General features: G+C 30.2%; 1 protein-coding gene across 2 annotated transcripts in view; it reads left to right on the top strand.

The window, feature by feature from the left end:
• LOC143045044 (WD repeat-containing protein 90-like) overlaps positions 1–21,753 on the top strand; it is a 37,204-nt gene continuing 15,451 nt past the window's right edge. Inside the window, exons 1-26 of one of the 2 annotated variants that reach the window (XM_076217333.1) lie at positions 1–151; positions 2,137–2,228; positions 3,016–3,328; positions 3,796–3,966; positions 4,685–4,808; positions 6,164–6,231; positions 6,732–6,847; positions 7,008–7,160; positions 7,419–7,484; positions 7,784–7,852; positions 8,165–8,275; positions 8,474–8,619; positions 9,055–9,112; positions 9,576–9,694; positions 10,448–10,471; positions 11,294–11,455; positions 14,011–14,138; positions 14,703–14,819; positions 15,388–15,458; positions 15,980–16,144; positions 16,678–16,817; positions 17,385–17,646; positions 19,590–19,760; positions 20,214–20,342; positions 21,001–21,128; positions 21,553–21,599. In XM_076217333.1, coding sequence (XP_076073448.1) covers positions 142–151; positions 2,137–2,228; positions 3,016–3,328; positions 3,796–3,966; positions 4,685–4,808; positions 6,164–6,231; positions 6,732–6,847; positions 7,008–7,160; positions 7,419–7,484; positions 7,784–7,852; positions 8,165–8,275; positions 8,474–8,619; positions 9,055–9,112; positions 9,576–9,694; positions 10,448–10,471; positions 11,294–11,455; positions 14,011–14,138; positions 14,703–14,819; positions 15,388–15,458; positions 15,980–16,144; positions 16,678–16,817; positions 17,385–17,646; positions 19,590–19,760; positions 20,214–20,342; positions 21,001–21,128; positions 21,553–21,599 — 3,160 coding nt within the window. In that variant the 5' untranslated portion in view covers positions 1–141. The remainder of the gene's footprint in view (positions 152–2,136; positions 2,229–3,015; positions 3,329–3,795; positions 3,967–4,684; positions 4,809–6,163; positions 6,232–6,731; positions 6,848–7,007; positions 7,161–7,418; positions 7,485–7,783; positions 7,853–8,164; positions 8,276–8,473; positions 8,620–9,054; positions 9,113–9,575; positions 9,695–10,447; positions 10,472–11,293; positions 11,456–14,010; positions 14,139–14,702; positions 14,820–15,387; positions 15,459–15,979; positions 16,145–16,677; positions 16,818–17,384; positions 17,647–19,589; positions 19,761–20,213; positions 20,343–21,000; positions 21,129–21,552; positions 21,600–21,753) is intronic. The other variant, XM_076217334.1, reaches the window with a different exon arrangement.

Here is a 21,753-nt window from a genome sequence, read left to right as displayed (position 1 = left end):
TATGCGTAGAACAGGTGCGCTGATGGACGTAAACAACATGGCGGTAAAACCAAAAGTTTGACCGGCTACATCGTCTCCATCCTTAAAAAATAGTATCTTGTCGTTGAAGGAAGAGAAAACAAAACAGAGCCTGCACTAAAAATGTCTCACTGTAAATAATGAGATACTCAAAATATCATTTAGAAAAGCAATAATCACTCAATCCATAAGATATTTCAAGTTTTCAAAACATGACAAAACTTGTTTACATGTTCATATCATAGTGTATCGTTTTATTTAATCATTTACATTGCACACATTTGTAAATAGCTTTATGAATTAGTCATTAAATTAACATCTGTTTTCTCGATTAAGTTTTAATTTATAACTTTCGTTTGAGAGTAAAACTAAAACGATATTCAGTTTATGTGCTGAATCCTGAAGCTGATATATGCCACCCATCCATATAAATCGAGTTTAAAAGATTGCAGAGGTGTTTACTTGTACGGATTGTCCATATTTTACACAAATTTTTTAATAAAATTACTCAATACGGATTCGTCATGAAAAAGTATGGATTTTCTAACAATCCTGAAAAAAATCATAGTTACTTCCGCTTACGGCGATCAGTGTCTAAAAGGCGCTTTTTTTTAAAACTGGGAATAGCCTCTCTTTAAAGCGCAAAATGATAGCGATCAAGTATATTTCATGGATGGCATGAATCAGGATGTCAACGATCCTTATAAATACATGTATAGTGTGTACATCCAACATGGCAACATCATGGAAATTACAATGGTTGCCATGTATGATGTACACACTATATTTATAATGATCTCTATGAACTTTCCAGCTTTCTGTAAATCATTTTTAAGTTATGAAATACACTTTAAATAAAATATTATTTAATAATCACTGTTTTAAAAATCAATGATGTTTTGTATGAAGTACATGTCATTTATCTTTGTTGTCCTGCCTCTAGGCCATGGTCCAGCAATTTAATTAGCCTTTTTCAATGTAAATTTTCTGCTTAAGTTAGTTTGATAGGCTCTAATACGGGGACAAAGTCCCTTATTGCAGTAGAAAAATCAATAAAAAAAAAAAATCGGGTAAAATTTCCCGAAATTTTCATTGTACTAATGAACTTAAAATCGTTCAAATTTGTTTTTGTCACTTTTTTTGAATTCCCGCATTTGCGCAGAACTAAGAAATCTACTTATTTCTCGTTGTCATGAGACTTTGAGTAGTCTAGTAAAATATAGAAACTCAAGGAACACAATACCAATATTTCATTTTTAATAATTCTTTGTATTGATATGAATTAACGTTACCTGATGCATTGCGTTTCTTTGTTGACATTGAACATGACGTCATTACTTTAATAACGTCACAAGTATAATCCCTAACAACATTACCAAAATTGGAAACGTTACAGTATTTCCGTTTCTTTTATTTACATCTTTGAATTTAAAAAAATAATTCATACAGACGTCGTCCCCATTCACAGGTAATGCCTGCCTCAAATTAGTGATATATCAATGATATTTTGTATGAAGTTGCATTACTATCATTACATATCAGTTTGACAACTTATTTTAAGGCCCTGTCTCCTAGGGGATGGACCAGTGACTATCAATCAATTAACCATTTTCAAAGTTAAGTTTTATGTTTGATAGGAATAAATTACAATAGACAGTCTTTTCCAATATTAAGTTCATTGCTGTTGGTACGTGTCAGTATGTAATCCAATTGAAGCCCTGTCCACTAGTCAGTCCAGTGACTTTGAATTAATTAACAATTTTGTCATTCAGATTGTCTTTTTCTGAATTTTATGCAGACAGCAGAGACATATCTCTGTGACAACAGTTTATTTAAGGTGGGACAACTATGCTTTCAAAATAGAAATCAATACAAAGGAGAGAAAAGAAAACAAATGACCAACATGAAGAGCAAGTGTATGAACTTTAACAAAAACAAGAAGAAAACATTGAAAATGAGTATGTGGCTTTAATGAAAAATCTGATTAGCTGCACATTAAGAAATCAATATATATATATATGTATTTTTAAGCATGCTGACATGTTATGTTATTTGTTAGTACAATAGTACCTAAAAAAACCAACCTTATACATGTGTACCACATTTTATTTTTTTCAGTGTGGCAACATCCTTATGTGAATGTATTCAAACATTTCAATCTTCAATCATGGAAAAAGTCAACAAAAGAAGGCGAAGTTACAACTGTTATGGTAAATTTTTTCACAACTTATTTTTATTTCTTTACAGTATATCTTAGTAAGGTATTAATTAAAATACCCAAAAAATCATTTGGGTTTTATGAATGGCATGTTTTAGAGTATAAAAAAACACAAATTTTGTTGCAATTGGCTGATAATGACCTCATGACCACATTGTTATCCACAGTCTAGACTATTTGCAATGTTCTTCGTCTACAAAATCATTCACCATCTTGAAGCCATATACCAAACTGATCAACTCCCACAATCAAATACAAGAACACGATAACATTCACACATTTATTTTTTTCAGACCTACAGTATACTGACCACTAAATATTCATACATATACATGTACTGATTTGACCCAAGAACAACATTACAATGGAACTTTCTTCCATTAGCTGCAGTTCAATGTACTACTCTTGACAGTTTCCAATATCTGTCCTCAATAAACATTTAAATACATTCTACACTGTGTATAGTTTTAACCAAAATGTATACAATATAGTACAAAACCAGAAGAAAATTTATTTTCATATTTATGTTGAAATTTTTATTTTGTATATAATTCACTGTAAATAGAAATTAGATCCCTAGCACACCCGGCATAGTAAAATCAATGTCCGGCATGTTATCATCAGAATGTTGATGGAGTGCCGAATGAAGAAGAAGAAGATACCATTTTTAATGAACTCTGGAAAAACATGTACCACACATGAAATTTAATTTAGCATTTAGAAATACTTCCAGTTTATTGAGTAAGATAAATCAATACAACTTTTCATTTTATTTTTAGGATAAAACCCTGAAATGTACAGTTTATAGAGTAACTGGTTCCATCCCTGCTGGTAACTATATTCAGCTTCCTAAGGCTCAGTCTCAGTCTCTTGGACTAACAGGTAGATATTTCTATCTCCTGTTCAAGCCGATTCCTACCAAGTATTTTGTAGTTCACATTGATGTTGCTACACAGGACAATCTCATTGTAAGGATATCATTTTCAAACCTGTTCAAGGAGTTCAAGTCAACATCAACATGGCTTCAGTTTCCTTTCCTATGCAATGCATCAAGAGGATCTGTGCAGGCATATGCATCTGTTGGAAGCAAAGGTAAGGTTAAAATGTAGTGATATAGATGCAGCTTATTGTAAATTGAAAACACCTGTGATAAAAAAATATCATTCTGAAGAAATAATACAATTTTGAGGCTTAAAATTTGGCATACTATCTTTGTATGTTGCTCCACATGGAAAATGTTATTAGAAATGGACAATTTTTATTTGTAAATTTAACATAAAATGACTAAAATGTTACAATACAAACAATACTTTTACAATCGAGTTTTAGAATCTGCTGATTCATTCTAATACCAGGGAAAGATTATACACTTTTGATGTAGTTGCAAGTGATTGACTGATTTATTTTTGCTGAACGTTGAGTTGAAAGTATTAAGTGCATATTCAGAATGAGTAATTTGACTAAAAGTTGGTACTATTTATGTACAGTATTTTTGCAATTAATTTACAATTTATTGATATTAAATAAACACATTGTGATATATTGTATTTTTTTTCCAGATCACAGTGGACCCGCTCCTATGTCGACGAGATGGACAGTTTTATGTTTAGATATGAATTACATCTTATCTATGTATCTCAATAGAAAGTTCTCCTACATCAAAAATGTCAAGCTGTGTGCCAACATGTTGGTGAAAAATATGTGTACCAGTGATTTGTTATATGAAGTTGGTAAGTAAAAATGTACATCCTTGTACAAGCTAGGATAAAAGGGAAGAGTAGTACAATTTCAAGATGAGTGCAGTGTCTTGTATCAATTCCATTCTTATGCAATGCATCAAGAGGATCTGTGCAGGCATATGCATCTGTTGGAAGCAAAGGTAAGGTTAAAATGTAGTGATGTAGATGCAGCTTATAGTAAATTGAAAACACCTGTGATAAAAAAAATAATATTCTGAAGAAATAATACAATTTTGAGGCTTAAAATTTGTTATATGAAGTTGGTAAGTAAAAATGTACATCCTTGTACAAGCTAGGATAAAAGGCCAAACTTGATACTGTTTGTAGATGAAAAATTGAAATAGTTAAACAAATTTAGGATTTACAGTAATTTGGATTTTAAAAAGCTTTTCCCAGTTATGAAAATGATTAATTTGCATTTAAAAGTATTAATTCCTTTAGAAAACAAAAATTCTTATGACAGGTCTAATAGAATAGAGGGTGGTCAGAAGGGAAAGATTTAAAACACAGTTTTTAATAAAACTATAACAAATGTCAAATCGGTTTGCTTAAGCCATTTGAACAGCTTTTTTTATGAATTGCTTGCTAAATTTCGGCATATATTACTTGTCATATATACTATCTGATGTTAAATACCTTCTATTAAATAATGTTTATAAAATATTCTTTTCATATATGTGTATTTCTATTCTTACAATGTGTTTTCCAGGTTTAACATTTGAGCAAGCCAAGAAAGCTGGACGTGTGTCTCATGATGTGACACCAATTCCAAGAGATTTAGCATTCCCCCTATTAAAGGGAGATAAATGGGATGATCTTTACGACATGATCAGGTAAAATAATGCTGACTATAGTGCCTAACAAGATTGTGTGAGTTTGACGAAATTGACCTTAAAACGATCGTATTGTCTTTTGATGTCCAAAAATAGGCAGATCGTACATATAAAGACTTTATCTAATGATTACATAAATTTGGGATTTATTATTATTATAATATTCGAATGAAACTGAAAAATGTATTTTTTTGTTAAGATAAACAATAATTTTACCTGGCGTAGCCGTGCGTAAAATGTTTTTCTGTATTTATCTTCGAAAAATGGCGTTTTTAATGGAATAGAACGTAGAAACAGTAAACTTTCCCTTTTTTCTCCGTAATAGGCTATCAAAAATATTTTATCTAATGTGAATTCGGAAAATTATGTGAAAATATAAAAAAGTGGCAATTGTTACCTTTCACACCTTAAGTTTCATTGATAAAACGTAATATGGACTGGTCCAGTGTCCAGTATGCGGGTCATTTAATTTACTTTACACATTCACGCACGGTCTGATTTAATCAATATACTCGCATGACCAGTTTGAAGGTAATCAAAAAAACATAATCCAATCAAATTGCATAAGATTCAATAACAATGTCCAGTCCAAATTATTATAAGTAATAGGGGTAAACTGGGTAGGGAGAAAATGACAGATATTTCAAGTTGATATTTATGCAATAACGAATTAAAATTTGTCGACCAAAAGTTTTGCTACAATTTCAAAAATATATCGATCTGTATTGGTATAGTTTTTGGACATTTCATTGGCGTATTCAAAGCTATAAAAAGTTTGAGCTTCAAAAGTTCACACAATTATTGACTTTATACAGAAAATTCGTCCTTGTAAAACATTTAATAGTTCACAATTGGTACGTGATTTTAAAGTAAAATTATTTCTTAAAACACTGCAAAAAATTTCATTCATATTGATAAAGTGGTATCGTCATAAAGTGCGTTGAAATGAACAGTGGTATAGCAAACATCGAATTCCCTCACAAAATGTTATCACACATTATAACAATAAATATACAGTTAGGGTTTGTATAAGGTTTTGGAGTTTTTTTGAGCCTTGATCACTGAATTGTCAAAATGTGCATTGAAGGTAGTAAAAAGTTATTAAGAAAAAAATGTACAAGATGAGGTTTAATATAATAAGATCACCTTTTATAATAGCTGGATTAAAGAAAAATAATCACAAAGTACAATTTTTTTCCTTTTCAGTAAATATTTAAAAAAGCATTTATCTGAAAATAAATTTCCTTGGTTTATTACAGATTAATAAAATCAAATGATAAAACACATTATACGAGTGGACAACAACTGAATAATTTTTAGTGCTATTATAAATCATGTTTTTGACTTTTTTTCAGATTTCCAAATGAAGGTTCCAGAAAACCATTTGATTCTATTCAATTTGAAAATATAGAAAATTCTGCAGGTAAGAAATCCTTTCTTCTTTTTTTAATTAAATATGAAACTAGAATAAATCTGGTTATTAGGCTTTTATTGAAAAGGTCAAACCCATCACCATACAAAAAAAAAATTAGATATTTTCTTGTCTAATATTTTGAACTGCTTGATTGGATTGGATTTCGAAAAAAGTTATAGTTTATATAAGGTTAGTATAAATAGCGTTATTCTTAATGTAATGACACAAACATCATTTGATGATAAACAGAAGGACCCTGAAAATTGAAACATTTTAAAAGGTTGAATGAACTGTGAATTCATTAATTATTGCTATTTTGTCATTTTAAACTAAAATGCGATTTTTATTTTTACAATATTTAGAAAAATTCTGTTAAATTTATAAAAAAAAAATCAAAATGCGAATTTGAATTATTGCGATTATAAAATCCTGTTGATTTTTTTGCAATAATAAAAACATCGCAATAATTTCTTAATTTACAGTATAAGATTTTAAATTTCTCATTTTAGTTTCGGAGGAATCATCAATTAATTCTTCACAGAGAGTTGTACCAAAGAAAGTTGATGTCAGTAAATGTGTATCAGAAAGGATATCTCTAATTCACAACATGACACAACCAAGACAGGTATTGAATTAATAACAAAACTAGTATTCATAATTGTATTATATCAGGTATCTTAAATTTACGTTAGGACACATCAAAACATGTATTTAGAATGTATAGATGTCCATTACAACAATAAGGGACTCTTTAGTGATGCTTGAGTCCAATTTATTAATTTCAGAAAGCCATGAAGAGAATACAAGTGACAAAAGAGCTCCCAATGATTGGTGTTGATGATGTTGATATACACAGAGATGATGAAGGAGAGATACATGTATTTGCCCACCCTACAGATGATGTTGTTATACATCAAGATGATCGACTAACAGGAGAGGTTTCTAGACATTGAAATATTATACTTTCATTTTTGGCTTCCTCTTTTCATTTTTATACATACTTTTGTACCTTAATGAAAGGCAATTTGAAAATAATTTCAATACCGAAGGTGGCACAGCCTTTAAAGTGAAAATAAGCCACTAGAAAACATATTACATTTTTTTTAATGAGACAAAAACAAAACATACAAAAGTTAGGCTATGCAATACTTGAAACTGTCATGATTTAATTGTATGGTTGTTATTTTTCATTTCAGTCTGTAAATGTAGAAAAAATAAGAGGGACTGCACATGTTCCTGCTACAAGGAAAACAAATTATACGGTAAATGTATTTTTGATGTTATAAAGAATACAGTAAAGATCACCATTTTTGGTTACCCTTTGCTGGTCCCATTGTTGTTATATCTACGTTGAACCTCTTTTAAAGATCACTTTTCCTATAAGGTTGAGTCTTGATTTTTAAGTTCAAATCCACATATGTTTAAATACATGAAAAACATTTTCTGTAACTGCCGCTTTTTAACTGTTTTTTTGCAATAAAAATACAATGAAAATACACATTGCAAGTAATTACAGGAGTATGTAATACACACCATTAACATTTATTGTGTTATTTTGTAGGCATTAGAACCAGATCCAATCCTGAAACTAAGGAGAATTGTTGGATTTGGCGGTGCTACTTTCAAAGATGTAAGTTCATAATCTATGACAGAAATTAATGATATTGTTCAATCATAAGAACATAATTTGTGATAATAGTGGGTGGCTGTAAAATTTTTCACAAATATATAATTCAGTTTTGGATTTTAATATATGGAGAAAAACTGTAACCTTATTTAAAAAATTCCTGCACTTAATTTTGAATTTAACTATGACAAACATAAAGGCATTCAAGAGTACTGACAAGATTAACAAAAGGAAACGAAATTCTTGGTGTCATGTAAGAACTCTGGTATAAATTAATTTTATATCTGATAAATATTTTTTTTCTCTTATCTTTAGGCTTTGTGGTCTGTAGATGGATCTACAGTAGTATACCCATGCCATGCAGTAGTTGTAGCTATGAAAGTCAGTAATGGACATCAAAGATTCTTTATAGGACACACAGACAAGGTCAGGAATTTCATTACAGAATATTACAATCAATTTGTCAATGTTTTGATTAAAATTACTGGATACACCATATTAATTTTTCTTTCTCTGTTTTAATTGTCATAAATTTATATTTGAAATCTTACAAAATTGCATTATTTGTTTTATCTTAAATGATTGATGATTTAAAAAATTGACTTTCATCTATACCATTTGAAGGTGTCTTGTATAAGCATGACAGGGAACAGTACAATGTTGGCTTCAGGACAGACAGGGAACCTGAGTGTTGTTAGAATATGGAAATTCAATACAGGAGATTGTCTAGCAATGTGTAAAACACATGTTCATTCCTTACACTGTCTTAGGTATATTTTATGTTTAGAATTGCCAAATTGATCACAAACATGGCTTGCCTGCAAGGGTGAGCCAAAAAAACAAAACAAAACAGAATTTAGGCTGTTATAAAAAAAAAATAAGTTAAGAAAAGTGACTAAAAAATTATTCTCAGTATTGAAAAAATTAACAATATTCACTAACTTTACGAAATATGAAGGAACAAGATCATTAAGACATATATAGTTGTTACCAGTGCTCTAAAAATGTACTTTGCATGAAAATGCATCTTGTACAGCACAAATACACATCAATAAATTCAGATTCAGTATCAAGCAAATAATGCTAATATCAATCTGTCAATAGAGCTAAGATACAAGCTATAGGTACAGACAGTATAGATATTTTTTTATAATTGTTTGTTTGAAATATAGCTCACTGCTTTATATAAACTCTATCTTTTTTAGCTTTGCCCACAAAGGTAACATGTTATGTGGAGTAGGTAAAGATAGTCAAGGAAAAAACGTAAGATTATATACATAAATATTGTAAGAAACATCTCACTTTTAGAATAATGCTATAGATCTATTGCCAAAGAAGTTGTCATGTATCATGTTTAAAGTTAGATATCATGCATTTTGAGTCACTTGCATCATGTGATATAGTCAAGATGATAGAGGTGCCTTGTCACATTTCATTAATTTATTCTTTTTACAAATTTAAACATCTTGAAAGTGTTTCATTTCACAAGTAAATAACTTTAAAACATCCATTCTGATTGATTAATAGTTCTAAAATCATTTTGTTATGTTTATATTGAAACAAGCAATAATAAAAATACATGTTTTTTTTTTACAGAAATTAATTTGCAAGGTTTTTGCTTTGCATTAGAATTAAACCCTACAAGGTAAAAATTGGATATCTTAGAACTTGAAAGGAATGTGAATTGTGATACAACTTTTCATTTTTTTATAAATTACTTTTCTAGATGGTTGTAATTTGGAACACCTCTAAAGTTATGAAGAATAGAGAGATAACTGTAACAGCTAAAGCCCACACAGATGTAGATATTGTCAGACTGAGAGTTTCAGCATTTGATGATACAAGGTATGGGCATTATGTTTCCAGGTCTGTGCTTCTGTTGTCTGTCCGTCTGTCTGTCCGTCTGTCCCTCTTCATGTTTTTGGTCAAGGTAGTTTTTGATGAAGTCAAATCAACTTGAAATTTAGTACACATGTTCATTATGATATATTCTTTATAATTTTAATGCCAAATTAGATTTTTTACCCCATTTTTAGGGTCCACTGAACATAGAAAATGTTTTTGGTCAAGGTAGTTTTTGATGAAGTCGAATCAACTTGAAATTTAGTACACATGTTCATTATGATATATTCTTTATAATTTTAATGCCAAATTAGATTTTTTACCCCATTTTTAGGGTCCACTGAACATAGAAAATGATAGTGCGTATGGGGCATCCGTGAACTATGGACACATTCTTTTATTTTATTTTAATTTTAATCCCAATGTATCAAAGCGATTCAGTCGTAGAAAATTTTAAATTAAAGTCAGCCTACAGTTTACCTAATAGGCATATTAATTTGTTTAAAGGAACCATTTTTTTTTTCGGCTTTCTGGAATTTTTACAGTTGTAAATGTCAAATTAGTTTAGAATTAGCATTATATGAATATAAAAAAAAATCTGTGTTTAAAGAAGCTAGAAATGTGATTACCCTTAGATTTTCAAAAATTGGCATTGTGCCTTGGACATTTTCAATTGTAAATATATGTTTTTGAAAAATAGTTGTATACTATATGGCATGGTATGTCAGTGTATAAGTATCAATGTATTGTTTTCAGTGTAAATGGTCTTCCTGAATACAGGTAAAGGTTGATTTTCCTGTTAATTACAGTTATTCTTAATTCTTTGTTGCTGTTTTAGAACAATCTTTAATTTTAGTTGAAAATAAGCATGCAACTATATCATGAAATGAGTCAAAAATCAAAGGCAAAAGACATATAATGTATGCCTCTTATATGAAAGTCTTTAGACTTATTAAATGATATTAAAAAGTTTTACATTCATTGATAACTTGTATTACAATATATAATAATAAGCAGTTTACACAATTCATATAAGATGCTAAAATTTACTAATTTGAAATGATAAGAAATTGCTGAAATAAGATTAGGTTCTACATTAATGTTCATATCTCATGTCTTGTAACTTTTGGTATCATCTGAGCTTGGATTTAGAAGCATGTTTCTAGTAATTAGAAGTAATATTAGAACTGCATGGTCTAAGCTGAAAATAGGTCAATTTGTCTTTCATGTTTAATTTTCATTTGTTACATTAGTCGAAGGTAACACTCTTGTTCATTTTCTGAAGAAAATCTTATTCATTTTCTGAAGAATAGGATTTAGTATTTAACACATCATCCTCTGATCTCCTGTCAATCACTCAGATTCTGTTATGTTTTACTGAAAAATTTTGGAAGTTTAAATTTCTGTTTTTATTAATGTTATGAAATGCGATCCACACTCTACCAACTTCATTGAAGTCTAACCATGTAATAAATGATAGAACATCTTAACTTGCTTTTAGGTTTGCAATAAGAGTAATACATTTAATTGAGTCGAATGAAATAGGACATATTAGCTTTATTAGGTTTTAAAAATAAATGTAAAAGGTATTTTTTTATACAGAATGGTATCATGTGGAAGGGACAATGTACGACTGTGGAGAGTAAAGGAAGGTCAGTTGAGGTCAGCTCCAGTTAACCTAGGAGAACATCACTCTATGGAGTTTACTGATGTAGCATTTGAAGCAGGTTACCATGCCGATAAAGATCCGTCAGACAGACTTGTGTATGTATTGCAAGCAATTAGCAATGTGTATTTTGAAAATTTTGGACATGCCTATATTATTATTGATGGTCCTATTACATTTATTGGTTTGATACTGTAGGAAATTATTAAGAATATTTGTGATGTTTTGTTTATAATAAAAGGTTAATTTTTGATGTGAGGAATATAAAACAAACTCTTTTTTTTTCTACATTACAAAACTGTGATAATAAGCCTTTAAAAGCTTTTTTTTTTTACAGTGACTTGACTGTTAGTGTTGCTATTCACCAATTGCAACTCATTCAAAATTTTGACCCAATTGCAATTTGTTTTATTACTGTGCTTATCCAGTGACCTTTGGGGTATCACAATAGCAATGGCCAAATCAGTTTACCAAATTGCAGTTAGATTTTTTCTCCAACTAACTGATCAACTGGTAAAATGTTTTAGCAGATTGCTCAAGTGAAATGTTGTTAGTATGAAGTGAGTGCTGTAAAATCAAAAGTAATACTTACCATCCAGATCCAGTTAGTTGATATCTTTGTCATTTGTTTCAAACACAAAAATGACTTACTATAGTACGAGTCACTGAATAAAAAGGTCTAATTTAGACATGGAAACTTCTATCATAAATAGATTTTATAAATAAATAGTTGAAAACATTGTTTTGTAAGTCTATAATTTATAGCTCCGTTTTTCAGCAACAAGTTAGTGCATAATAGTAATTTGGAATTTTTTTTCTAAAGCAATTACTTATCTGCTACCATTAAAGGGAAATAATTTACATTACTGAAAATCAGCAAAATGTTGTCACAATTTTTGTCTGACAAATATCAACTTTCCTCGTTTAATTTGTTTGTAACATTACTTTAATGATTATTAAACTTTTATCCTCTGTTTTGAAAAGAAACAATGAAATTTATTTTTAAGATGATTAAAATTTTGAAAAAAAATTGTAGGCAAAATCAGAAGCCAGGTATCATTGATTAATTTTTTAGTGTACAATAACTCAATAAAAATTATTTCCCTTTAATGCCAGCAGATCAGTAATTTGTATAGAAAATATTATACGAATCATAATTACACAATAACTTTGTCTTAGAAGACAAAGCTATAAAATATACATCTACAAAACAATGGTTAGAACTATTTATTTATAAAATCTATTTATGATAGAAGTTTCCATGTCAAAATTATACCTTCTTATTCAGTGACTCATACTATAGTAAGTCATTTTTGTGTTTGAAACAAATGACAAAGATATCAACTAACTGGATCTGGATGGTAAGTATTACTTTTGATTTTACAGCACTCACTTCATACTAACAACATTTCACTTGAGCAATCTGCTAAAACATTTTACCAGTTGATCAGTTAGTTGGAGAAGAAATCTAACTGCAATTTGGTAAACTGTTTTGGTCATTGCTATTGTGATACCCCAAAGGTCACTGGATAAGCACTGTAAATCAAATTGTTCAACTGGTCAAAAATTTGAACAAACTGTTCAGCCAAAATGTGAAAGTGCAAAGTGATAAAATAAATCATACTTACAATCCTATAAGTCTGTAACTCCACTGTATTGATGTATTTCCTAAATCAGTCTATCAATCTGTATAGTTATATTATTGCCATTACCATACTAAAGGTGAACTGTTTTATTTTGAATTGCTATAAAAATGTCAAAACTAAGCTTTTATAGAGTTTTTCTTTCGAAAAGTATTCTATATTTATAAGAATCACACACTATGTGAATAAAAACATTTCATATTCAGTAAAATATTTGAAATTGCAATATGTTTGTAGGAAGGGGAGATAATCGCTTTTTGGTTTCAAAAAGTCTTTATTCAAAAGAATAGTATTTTAGGTTATCTCCCCAAGGAAGAATATTGTTATTTCATACATATTTTACTGAATATGAAATGTTTTTATTCACATAATGTGTGATACTTATAAATATAGAATACTTTTCGAAAGAAAAACTCTATAAAAGCTTAGTTTTGACATTTTTATAGCAATTCAAAATAAAACAGTTCACCTTTAGTATGGTAATGGCTGTAATATAACTATACAGATTGATAGACTGATTTAGGAATTACATCAATACAGTGGAGTTACAGACTTATAGGATTGTAAGTATGATTTATTTTATCACTTTGCACTTTCACATTTTGGCTGAACAGTTTGTTCAAATTTTTGACCAGTTGAACAATTTGATTTAATAAAACAAATTGCAATTGGGTCAAAATTTTGAATGAGTTGCAATTGGTGAATAGCAACACTAACAGTCAAGTCACTGTAATCTGAAATAAATGCCTGCACCAAGTCAGGAATATGACAGTTGTTATCCATTCGTTTGATGTGTTTGACTTTTTGATTAGGGACTTTCCCTTTTGAATATTCCTCAGAGTTCTGTATTTTTGTAATTTTACTTTTTATTATTAATTAAAAAGTATTTTTTTTATTAAACCAACTTTCTGACAAGTCTAGTGATGTATCTAAAGTTATGTTAGGTTATAGCATGAAACTTTTCCTATTTTACTTTGATTTCCATAAACCTTTTCCCCTTCTATGTACAGGTATGCCTGCAGTAGATCTGGACATATATTTGAAATAGAATTACAGAAAGTGGCTATACGTCATGTCAGGAGACTTCTGCCCAACGCCAGTAAATCTAAAGATAAAGACAAGCAGACATTCAGATCAGGTCAGTGAATAACAGATGTTGATCATGAGAAAGTTTTGTTGTGTGCTAAATGTTTATTTCATCAGAGTTCAAAATAAAGTGTGAAATTAATAATGGAAATGGGGAATGTGTCAAAGAGACAACAATCTGACTTAATAGCAGAAAACAGCTAAAGGCTGCCAATAAGTCTTCAACACAGCGAGAAAATTCCTCACCCGGAAGCGTCCTTCAGCTGATCCCTAAACAAAGATGTACATATTTGTAAAAATTTGAAAAAAAATAAAAACTTACTATTATGAAAAAAAAATCTAACATTTCACTGTTAAAATTGTTTCTTTCGTGATAAAACTTCGCCTCCATAAAGATTTTGTATTAGACCTTGAAAAGTATTAAATGGAAGAAACAAATTCTGTATAGAAAAACAAGATCAATTTCACAAAGTTTATTTTCATGACATGGGGTAGAAACATTTTTATAAACAAAGTTTATTTTCATGACATGGGGTAGAAACATTTTTATAAACAAAAGATAATGGACATAGATTAAAAATAAAACTAAACTTTGATAAATTTGATATTTTTCCAGGTCCAGGTATTGGACTTAACTGCATGTCTGTTAATGAGACGTTCTGTGTAACTGGATCAGATGATGGGTATCTCAGATTGTGGCCATTAGACTTTGCTCATGTATACTTGGAAGCAGGTTGGTAACTTTTAATCTTTGTTGATTAAATGGGTAATATTTATTTTACTGGTAGCATGATATTTATATCAACCAAATTATTTTGATATATAACATTGATTATTTTGTTTGTTTAATAAAGTTGATTTCTTTGTAACACAGAATAAATACAAAGTATTCTATTTACACTAAACGGTATCATAGCTATTTGGAAACACAAAGTCAGTTAAACTTTTCCTTTTAAAATTTGAAAATATTGCATTTGCCTCAATGATGTATTTGCAGCAGCAACTGCTGGTATGTATAGGTTCGTGACTAGGTCAGTTAAGGAAAAACAATTTGTGGTAGGTCAATGATATTAATAATGGAGATGTATAAGCATTTACACTTTTTACTGCCATGCAGATTATTTGGTCCAAACCTGTCAGTCATGGTCTATTGACTTTGAATGTTTTTCATAGTTATCATGTTTTAATTTTGCATAATTTCATCATTTGCATTATATTTTCAAAATTTCTTAAAGAGACAAATATCTCTGTGTCAACAGTTTGTTCTAAGAAGGAATTGTTAATTTTATTTCACATTTTAGAACATGAAGGCCCTGTAACATCAGCAGACTTTTCTTCAGATGGCCTACATATACTGGCTGGTACTGCTACAGTAAGTCTATTTTTTAAAATGCTAGTTTTTAATGTTTGTAAAAATTAAAAACATTTCAAATTTACAGTACTATACCATGAAGTTGTCAAAGAAACATGATACTTAGAACACATGAACTTTTAAAATATAAGCCAACTTGAAATAATGGTTTTGTACGTTGAAAATGAAAATGTATCTTCACATTCAAAAAGATAAGCTGTGAAAAAATAGAGATGAAAATTGAAGTGTCTAATCTTGAAGATTTGAGTATGAGGTGATTTGGGGTATAACAAAATTAATTATAACTAATACTACATTATATAATTTAAAGCAAATATTTGCATCCTAGAAGTACCTTGTCTACAAATTATAAGAAATATTGTTTTTTTCACTTAAAGATAGGTCAGTGTACTTAAATATTTCAAAGAAGTAATGTCTAAATTGGTTTTAGAAAAACATGGCATTGTGAAATGATAATGATTATAGTTGAATGATTTCAATGCAGAGATGAAATTCTACTGCAACTTTTTTGCTTATTATAGGGAAACTTAGGCATGTTAGATGTAACAACTCGTAGTTATACAACCATGATGAGATCTCATACAGGACGAATCACTGGAGTGGCTGTAGACCCTTATAGAAAACACCTAGCAACAGTATCTGAGGACCATACTATTAGGGTCTGGGACTCTGAAACACTACAACAAGTGAGTTTATTGTTATTATAGAAGACACCAAGCAACAGTATCCAAGTACCATACTATTATTTGATCTCAAAGTACCCTAGAAATATTCAGAGTTGGCACAGATGCCTGGTGACCTTTTAAGGAAATGTTGTGGCCATGAAACATCAGAGCAATCTCAGACTATCTTAATGGGATTTTTATTCATAAAATTTTATCAACTTTCTGATATTCATGTATGTCTTGGTATACATTTTGTATAGTTTCTGTTCTTTATAATTTAAAAAAAATAATCTATATCGCCAGGACTTTCATACATTTTCTGATAAATTTTGGCTAGAGAAATCTTATGACATTCTGCCATCTTGATTTATTAGCACACATGCAAGATCAAATATCTTGCTATAGATCTATTTCGTGTTGTTTGGTATTTGTTATTTCTCCTATTCAGGTTCAATGTTGATAAAACCTTTGTGTTCTGTTTATGTCTGACGTTTGAAAAGATTTTTGTCAGTCATTTTGGTTCAGTTAAGTCAGTTATTTACCTTTCTTTTCAGTTATACGATTTCAGTGCTCCTTCAGAGTGCCCCTGTACAATATCCTATCACCCATCAAGACAAATATTTGCATGTGGTTTTGAGAATGGTATTGTCAGAGTTTTCAATGTACAGACCACTAGTATGATGGCAGAACACAAGTAAGTAAAGAGTTATTTCCCCTTATCAGTGTTTAACTGGAAGGCAAGTTGTCTTTCTTATTAGCCAGTGCTTATAAATATCAAAGATAATTAACCTGTAGTAAAGTAAGCATTTTAAAACAGTATTCTGTATACTATTTCATCAGGCGGTTTTGATTTTTTACAACTTTTAAATGTACAAGAATTTGGAAGCTATTTCCAAGAGATAGCAACTGAAGGAGATCTGGCCTCTGAGGTACTTTTGAGTGTGAATTTCAGCATTATTAATGGAAATTTTTGTCCTAGTTTGGCATTTAATTTGGTTTGGATATAGATTATTTGCAACAGGCTTATTACAAAAATATAAATATTAACAGCTCATCACAATTTTTTGTGTGGATAATATTGATCAATTTGTTTTACTACATATCTTGTCAGATCCAATGTAATGTTCTTTAAGTGATATTAATCATACTTATCTGAATAATGTAAAGTAATCCATAAAATTCATATATTGTTTGATGGCACTTTAACTGAGAAAGTGGGTTTTCATCATTTGTGAAATTAACAATTTCTTTTGGTTTTCAGACAACACAGAGGTAAAGTGATTGGTTTATCCTTTGCCCCTACAGGAGACTTCCTATTCAGTGCCTGTTCTCTAGGATCTCTAGCCCTCTACGATGCCACTGCTGATAACTTTCCTCTGCTACGACTTCTAGCAAACACTGTAGCCAGGGGAGAGAGACGAGGACCACAGGCTTTATCTGTTAGTCCTGATGGAAGAAGAATGGCATTTATTGGTCCATCAGAGTTCATTGTCAGTGTGGTGGACAGTAAAAGTTTGGATGAGGTAAGAAAATGTAACAGATAGATGTATGAACTTTTCTGACGGTTCTTTTCAAAGGAAGATCTTTTAATTTTCATTTTTTAGCTCACCTGGCCTAAAAGGCCATGTGAGCTTTTCTCATCACTTGGCGTCCGTCGTCGTCGTCGTCGACGTCGTCGTCGTCGTCGTCGTCGTCGTCGTCGTTAACAATTTTTCAAACATCTTCTCCTCTAAAACTACTAAATGGATTTGGATGAAACTTAGCATGATTGTTCCTTAGAGTATCCTGCACAAAGTGTGTGCTTCGATTTTTGATCCGTCAAAAAACATGGCCGCCGTTACTTAAAATAGAACATAGGGGTCAAATGCAGTTTTTGGCTTATATCTCAAAAACGAAAGCATTTAGAGCAAATCTGACATGGGGTAAAAATGTTCATTAGGTCAAGATCTATCAGCCCTGAAATTTTCAGATGAATCAAACAAACCATTGTTGGGTTGCTGCCACATAATTGGTAATTTTAAGGAAATTTTGCAGTTTTTGGTCATTATCTTGAATATTATTATAGATAAAGATAAACTGTAAACAGCAAAAATGATCAGCAAAGTAAGATCTACAAATAAGTTAATATGACCAAAATTGTCAATTGACCCCTTAAGGGGTTATTGTCCTTTAATGACAATTTTTCACAATTTGTTCATCATATTTGCTAACTTTAAAAAATCTTCTCCTCTGAAACTGCTGAATGGATTTGGATGAAACTTAGCATGATTGTTCCTTAGATTATCCTGCACAAAGTGTGTGCTTCGATTTTTGATCCGTCAAAAAACATGGCCGCCGTTACTTAAAATAGAACATAGGGGTCAAATGCAGTTTTTGGCTTATATCTCAAAAACGAAAGCATTTAGAGCAAATCTGTCAAGGGTATAAAAATGTTCATTAGGTCAAGATCTATCAGCCCTGAAATTTTCAGATGAATCAAACAAACCATTGTTGGGTTGCTGCCACTTAATTGGTAATTTTAAGGAAATTTTGCAGTTTTTGGTCATTATCTTGAATATTATTATAGATACAGATAAACTGTTTATAGCAAAAATGTTAAGCAAAGTAAGATCTACAAATAAGTCAATTTGACCAAAATTGTCAATTGACCTCTTAAGGAGTTATTGCCCTTTAAAGACTTTTTTCACAATTTGTTCATCATGTTGACTTACTTTAAAAAATCTTCTCCTTTGAAACTGCTGTATCAATTTCAGCCAAACTTAGGCTAAATGAGTTTTAGAGTTTCAGAGTATCTAGTATAAATTTTATATTTCATTTCCTTGTATGTCAAGAAACATAGCTCCTATGGCTAAAATAGAACATTGGAGAAAATGATTTTTTTTTGCTTTTGAAGAAAATAGGACGATTCAAAGAACATTTAAATAAATTGAAAAGCCAAAATAATCATTGATATGAGATTAAACCAAAAAATTTCAGGTGAGCGATTCAGGCTCTTGAGAGCCTCTTGTCTGATGTTTCTTTCAAATGCATTGCATATAGGATGGCTCAATTAGTAATACATTAACTTGAGTTGATATCAAGGGATATACAATTCTCACTTGTTATAAAACATATAACTAAAGAATGCATACTAAAAGTCTTTTTGTTTTTGTGTCATTGGATAACTAATGCTGTGATGATGATTGAAGTTTTTAACGACCTTGACTGGCTATACAGCCCGGGCAAAATCAGCGCTCCTTGATGTAAACCTGGGGTCTCCTTTTATACAGACTGAATCATTAGAAATAATCGATGGATGTTGGAGAATATGAAGGAAAGTTTTATTTTTGGACATTAGGTGTGGGTCATTAATGAATGTATGTCCATCTGATGTAATCAGATTTCCTTGTATGATTTTTGGGAAGTTTCAATCTACTCCTTATCCCTTTTAATATAATAACCCTAATAGTCAATGTATATTTTGCAGGTTTTGAGGATTGATATATCTAACATCAGTGCTTCAGACAGTGGGAAGGCAGTACTTGATTCTGCAATGAGGGTTTACTTTACTCCACAAAGTTTAGGCCATCTACTGGTTACTACAGCAAACAATAAATTACTCAAGTTTGATGCTAGAACAGGAAGAATTCTTGCTGAGGTATGTAGTTTTCATAATATTATGTTAAGTGCCCAAAATTAAAAAAACTAAATGCTATTTTAGTATTTTGCTTTTAAAAGGTTTCAGTATAGACCTTTGCATTAGACATGTTTGTAAAATAAAACTTTGATTGTTGAATTTGTTGAAAGGAGGCGAACTATAGTTGTGAATTAATGTTAAGTGTGTTATTTTCGCGGGTGTAAAATTTCGCGATTTTCATTGAATATGGTAAATGAAATATTTTGGGGGTTATTATTTTGGTGGATTCATAACTTTTATCTTTACCTTTGCATTTGCGTTTTAAACAAGCAGAATTTATTTTGGCGATTTTGTTCTATCCACGAAAATTTTCACCCCACGAAAATAACCAGCTATACTGTTATTATTTATTAATTTTTGTTATAATATATATGTTAATTTTTATCAGGTTTATTGTATTTTATTCTTTTGTAGGTTAACAACATTCATAGGTCTGGTTGTTCAACCTTGACTGTGACAGACAATGGTCGTTACCTAGCAACAGGGGGAGATAAGACAATCAAAATTTGGGATTACAACATGAAATTGGATATCAATTTTCAGGTACTGTATGCATTCAATTTGATAATATGGGAACATACATAAAAGAGAAAGTGGGATAAGCCCAAAAATGTGGGGAGAAAAGCCAAAACACTAAATTTCAATCAATATGATCTTCAACACTAGACATTTGTTTAAGCCATATCTCAAACTCCTAATCATTCTGAGTGTTTGTTTTGTTTATGTGTTGGTGTTCAACATTTACATTTGATTGTTGAAGCAAGCATGAGTACCCAGTGTGACAAACCTTTGGCAAGACATCTGGCAATTATTTGCCAAGAAAGAAATCTAACACACCTCTTCATGAGCCGGGTTCAAACTCATAACCTTAGAGTTCTTAGTTTAGACAAATTGTGATAACATCAATGCTTAAATGCATCAATGAGATTTCAGTTAAAAAAAAAGGGCTATCTTGTTGGTGAAATAACGACAAAACACAGCTATAACTTAAGTTAAACGATTCTACATGAAAATTATCACAGTTGCTGAAAACTGGCTTTAAGTTCTTGATCTGTTGATACAGAAGTCATGTAATCTTTATCTTTATAATATTGATTGTGTTCATTCATACACCAACATTCAGCAATCTTGGTTGGGTTGGTTTCTTAACAACTTTTTTTTAAAGATATCATATGTATAAATTGGCTACTAATTTTTACAGGTATTCATTGGACACTCGGAAAATGTTAGCAAAATAGTGTTTACACCAGATAGTAAAAATCTTTTGAGTGTTGGAGAAGCTGTATATATGTGGGATTTCTTAGCTGTCCGACTATCATCACCTACTGAGTAAGTTTAATTCAGATAGGAAAAAACTTCTTAATTATAAAAGTTTTTGTAGAAGTTCTGGTAAATTTTGTTTCATTTCATGAAATATTGATACTTTGAATAATCATTAATTCTAAATTTACATGCTTACAAATTATGATTTTATATTTTTTTATTGAGCTTATGAACTGAAGTTGGTTATTTATATTATAAAGGGCTATTTATTATATTATTCAAGATCATTTCATTAGTACCACCTTTGAAATATTTATCTACTTAAAGAATTAGAAAATATTTTTATGAAAGGAAATAAAAAATTTTATTGTCCAAATGCCCTTGCAAATATGCATGTTGCTACTTTTAATAATGATTTATATTTTACTAAATCCAAAAAAAAAAATTATTTTTAATTTTATAGAAATAGTATGTTTATTATTAATTACAGGGGAAGAGAAATCAGAGAAATGTCATTTCCCTTCATGGATAAAACAGGTTTGTGTTTTTTTTAGGAATTAAAAATTTAGAAACTTTTTCTTTTGATCCCAGAAAAACCTCAATTTTATTTTTAAACATTTGGTAAGATTATATTAAGAGCATCCTTCGCTAGTAACCAAATTTAGTTGAATTTGGTGCTGATGACAAAAAG

Source organism: Mytilus galloprovincialis, chromosome 9, assembly GCF_965363235.1.
Source record: "Mytilus galloprovincialis chromosome 9, xbMytGall1.hap1.1, whole genome shotgun sequence".
Lineage (NCBI taxonomy): Eukaryota > Metazoa > Mollusca > Bivalvia > Mytilida > Mytilidae > Mytilus > Mytilus galloprovincialis.
Note: the sequence above shows the minus strand (reverse complement) of the source record. Positions and strands in the feature narration are given on the sequence as shown.